General features: G+C 53.7%; 1 protein-coding gene across 1 annotated transcript; it reads left to right on the top strand.

Annotated features, from left to right (window-relative positions):
* Positions 1 to 569: 569 nt before the first annotated feature.
* GDF2 (growth differentiation factor 2) lies at positions 570 to 4444 on the top strand. The gene is made up of 2 exons (XM_008586707.1): positions 570 to 915; positions 3498 to 4444. Exons 1-2 carry the CDS (start codon positions 570 to 572, stop codon positions 4442 to 4444), a joined length of 1293 nt encoding a protein of 430 aa, XP_008584929.1.
* The last annotated feature ends 480 nt before the right edge of the window (positions 4445 to 4924 follow it).

Below are 4924 nucleotides of genomic sequence, written 5' to 3' on the forward strand. Positions count from 1 at the left end.
TACTACCGCCAATGCGGTCCCCACCCCACATCCGTCCCTCCTTGCCCCCGCAGTTTGCTGTGGTTTTCTGGGTGTTCTGCGTTGTCATTTCTATATTTAGAGGGACTTTGGGGTCTTGGTTTCTGTTGTTTCCATAGCTCTTTGTTCCCATGGCCTTGGAGATGGAGCATATGTCACCCCGTCTGGAGATTCTTCCCAACGGAGCTCACAAGGAAGTGAAAAGGGATCCTAATTAGGGGGCAATAACCCCCCAGAGGAACGTGGGTTCCTTACAGCAGGCGGTGTCCTTCCCACAAACCCTGTGTGTTTGTCAGATGTTTATAGAGCCTTCATTAACGGAGAGCTCCCTCCGATAAGAGGTCGGAGTGCAGCATCAAGGGCCAGATAAGCAAGTGGGACAGTCCGGGGACGGGGGTGGGAGCTAGTGCACCAGCCAGGGAGCTCCCTGCCGTGGTCAGCAGGATGATGCGGGCCCTCTCCTCCCGGGCTCCTCCCTGTGCCCCTCCCTGTGCCCACTAAACAACCACAGACCTGCAGTCTCCTCTCCAGGGCAAGAGCGCCGGCCCAAGATGTGCCCCGGGGCGCTGTGGGTGGCCTCACTGCTGCTGTCCCTGCTGGCCTGCTCTGCACAGGGGAAGCCGCTGCAGAGCTGGGGGTGGGCGTCTGCTGGGGGAAACGTCCACGGCTCGCTGGGGGAGCCCCAAGGAGAGCTGCAGGAGGGGACCTTCGACCTGAAGATGTTCCTGGAGAACATGAAGGTGGATTTCCTGCGCAACCTCAACCTGAGCGGGGTCCCTTCCCAGGACAAAACCAGAGTGGAGCCACCTCAGTACATGATCGACCTGTACAACAGGTACACCAGTGACAAGTCGTCCACCCCGGCCTCCAACATCGTGCGGAGCTTCAGCGTGGAAGGTAGAGTCGGCTTGCACCAGGGCGCCCTGGGGTGGGACCTGTAAGTCCTCAGCTGCAATGCCCAATGCGGTGGCCACCAGCCACATGAGGCTTGTCAAGTTTCCCTTTAAGTTAATTACAATGAAATAAAATGAAAACGTAGTTCTTTAGTTTCACCAGCTTCATTTCAAGTACTCAGCTGCCATGTGTGGCTAAGGGCTCCTTAGAGGACAGTGCAGATCACAGAACATCCCATCATCACAGAAAGTTCTCCTGGACAGCTCTGCTCTGGGGGAGTGTCTGTCCCCGGGCCCCGGGCCACATTGAACACAGTGGGTGCCTGGGGATGCCAGCTCCCTTCTGTCCCTTCCCACCCCCACACCCCCTCTTCCCTTCCTACCTAGAAACAGACAACTTAGTTTGCCCCCAACTAACTAGTATATTTTTAAACTTTGAGAGAATGTCTATTTCTCTTTTATGAAAAGGATTTTAAAACTCACATAAAATCCTCTGATGAGAGCAGTATTGGAGGAGCATCTGATTATTTCTGCAACACATATGCCCCTGACATAGAGGACTAGAAGATAACAAACATCGACTCACGGCCTATGTCCACTAACTCACTCACTGTCACACAACACAGACAGGATGAGTCTCCGAACAGCGATGTCAAAGCTTGTAGCCACTAAGGGAATGTGCTCAGGTCACGTAGTAAGTTTTTGGCAACTGGATTCTCACCCAGGCCCCCCTATCTGCGCAGCACCGGCTTTTCCTGTGCCTGCAGTCACCCGCTGAACCGCCAGGAGCACAGGGCCTCTCCCTCCTGCCTCTGAGACCCACAAATGCCTAAGGGGCCCAGCTCCACACCTCAGCCAGGCCAGACCTGCCCGGCCCACAGAGCAATGCTGCAGGCACCATGCATGTCCAGCAATGCCACATTTTCTGATTATCCAAAAGAAGAAGGAAAATCTGGGTTTTATGTGAACTTGCCTGGTTCTTAAGACCCTGGCTTCATTTTTTGAAAAAATTTAAGCTGCAGGTCATCAGCACATGGGGCAGGTCTGTGCCAGGCAGGCCTGGGAGTCCAGTATTTGCAGCGCTCTCAATGACAGCCCCACACACTCCACAGCAGCATGTGTGTCCTAGGAAACCTTGATCCAATCCCAGTACTCCCATGGGTGCAGCTCAGGAAGGGAGGGTGGTTGTTCTTCAGACACCTGACTGCATTCCCACAGCCACCATCAAGGCATGCCTCAGGAAGAGCACCTCGGGTCAAGAGCACACGGTTCACACTGTTCAAATATGCCATGGCAGCTTGGCACATTTTCCAGGAGCTAGAATGGCATATCCACACTGGGTGAGGGCACCACAGAGAGCCTGAGGGAAAGGCCATGTGCTTTGTTGCATGCAGGGGCATGCACAAGAGGGTCTGGGGGGTGGACACAGAAATACTGATGGAGCATCTGCTGTGAGTCAGGGCTGGGTGAGGGCACCACAGAGAGCCTGAGGGAAAGGCCATGTGCTTTGTTGCATGCAGGGGCGTGCACAAGAGGGTCTGGGGGGTGGACACAGAAATACTGATGGAGCATCTGCTGTGAGTCAGGGACTGTATCTGGTAAGTTCCGTGTGCCACCTGTCCAAGCCTCACACCAACTCCAGGAGGCTGGTAGGATGAGCCCCATTTTACAGATGAGGAAACTGAGGCATAGAGAGACTCTGGACTTTCCAAGGTAATAAACCTAGTGTGGGGCAGAGTCAGAACTGGCACCAGACCTGGCTCCCGGATTTGGGGACAGCACAAGGTCTCCACTCATGGTGGCACATAGTAGGTGCTCAAAAAATGCATCTTTCCTTCCCTCATGGTAGAGTCGAAATGTGCTAAAGGCCAAGTGTCAGCCCAGGACAAGTGGGAAACTGAGACAATTGTGTGGCTAAAAGACAAGTCCCATGTTTGCCTGACATGACAGCAACTGAGGCTAATATTTCTTTTTCCTCAAACCCTGAAAAAATCAATCACTTTCACTTTGCTTGGAAGTTACCATTCCAAATGATTTCTACACTGTTTAGATACTGAGATTTGTTAAATTGTCTTAATATTAGACTTTCACTGTTTCCTCCTAGGATCCGTCTTTTAAATTCATACACTCAGAATCTTCACACTAAGGCAGAAAGTGCACTTTTGCTTTTGTTTTCTTTATGCGAGGATAGTCACTTGCTGCGTGCACTTTGGCAATTAAATGCCCTGAATCCTGGTCTCCACATCTGTATACGTGGAGTAATAATTAGATCCACCCAGGGTGAGTGTGAGGATTAAAGTAAAATATATTTTGCAAAGCTCCTAGTGTAATTCCTGGCATGCAATAGATGCTTAATGAACAGGAGGAACTGTCACCCCAGCTGGAGGCCTCTCCTGCCTCTGCCTTTCTTTGGAAGGTCCTGAATGTACCTTTCAAAATACTCTTCTTTCTTAGCTTAAGTGAAATCAAACAGAGATAAGTGAGACAGAAACCTGATGCCCTTTCATTCAGAATATGAGACTCAGCTTTGGTGTCATGAAAATGGACCCTCCCGGTGATGACCATCCCCATGTGTTTGCATTGCAGATGTCATCTCCGTACCTGCCACAGAAGACTTCCCCTTCCAGAAACACATCTTGCTCTTCAACCTCTCCATTCCCAGACACGAGCAGATCACCAGGGCCGAGCTCCGACTCTACGTCTCCTGTCAAAATCACATGGACTCCTCTCTTGGGCTGAAAGGAAACATGATCATTTATGACGTGCTAGACGGAGCAGATGCCTGGGACGGTGCTGTGGGAACCAAGACCTTCCTGGTGTCCCAGGACATTCGGGACGAGGGCTGGGAGACCTTGGAGGTGTCCAGAGCTGTGAAGCGGTGGGTCAGGGTGGACTCCAGCAGGAGCAAGAACAAGCTGGAAGTGACGGTGGAGAGCCACAGGAAGGGCTGCGGCAAGCTGGACATCAGCGTACCCCCAGGCTCCAAAAACCTGCCCTTCTTCGTCGTCTTCTCCAACGACCGCAGCAACGGGACCAGGGAGACCAGGCTGGAGCTCAGGGAGATGATCGGCCACGAGCAGGAGAGCATGCTCACAAAGCTGTCCGCAAATGGCTCGGCAGAGGCAGCGGGGAGCAACAGCCCGGGGGAGGACGTGGACGGCCGCGTGGCCACAGGGTCGTCTTTGGCCAGACGGAAGAGGAGCATAGGAGCCAGCAGCCACTGTCAGAAGACATCCCTGCGGGTGAATTTCGAGGACATTGGCTGGGACAGCTGGATCATTGCGCCCAAGGAGTACGATGCCTACGAGTGCAAAGGCAGCTGCTTCTTTCCCCTGGCAGACGACGTGACACCCACAAAGCACGCCATTGTGCAGACCCTGGTACACCTCAAGTTCCCCACGAAGGTGGGCAAGGCCTGCTGCGTGCCCACCAAACTGAGCCCCATCTCCGTCCTCTACAAGGACGACATGGGGGTGCCCACCCTCAAGTACCACTATGAGGGGATGAGCGTGGCAGAGTGCGGCTGCAGGTAGTACCTGCCCGCGGGGCTGGGGGAGGCAGGGCGGGGAGGGGGTCCCCTGGGCACCACAGGGACCATGTCCATTGCATGCCAGGCTGGGGAAGGACAGGGAGGCTGCTGTGTCTCTCATGCCCCTCCCAAAGCACACACTGCTGGGTTCAGTGGCCGGGGAGGACGATGGCAAGGGGACGTGGGGGTTTGGGCACAGTAGAATACCCTGGATGCGTTCTTGGGGTGGAAGAGGAGATGACAAAAAGGAAAGAAGAATAAAAGTCCAGAGTCAGCAGAAAATGAGCGGAAATGAGCTGCAGGAGTACAGGCAGATGGGGACGTGCAGAGATTCGTGCAAGTTCCAGAGCCGAGGAGGACGGGGCTTATTCCAGTAATGTTGGGGAGTGACGGGAAAGGAGCAGGTCACGTGCTCTACACCCGTCATGTCACGTTATCTGCCACAACCCAGCTAGCTGGGTGTGATGACTGTCAATTTACAATG

The sequence above is a fragment of the Galeopterus variegatus genome, unplaced genomic scaffold (assembly GCF_000696425.1).
Source record: "Galeopterus variegatus unplaced genomic scaffold, G_variegatus-3.0.2 Scaffold4086, whole genome shotgun sequence".
Taxonomy (NCBI): Eukaryota; Metazoa; Chordata; class Mammalia; order Dermoptera; family Cynocephalidae; genus Galeopterus; species Galeopterus variegatus.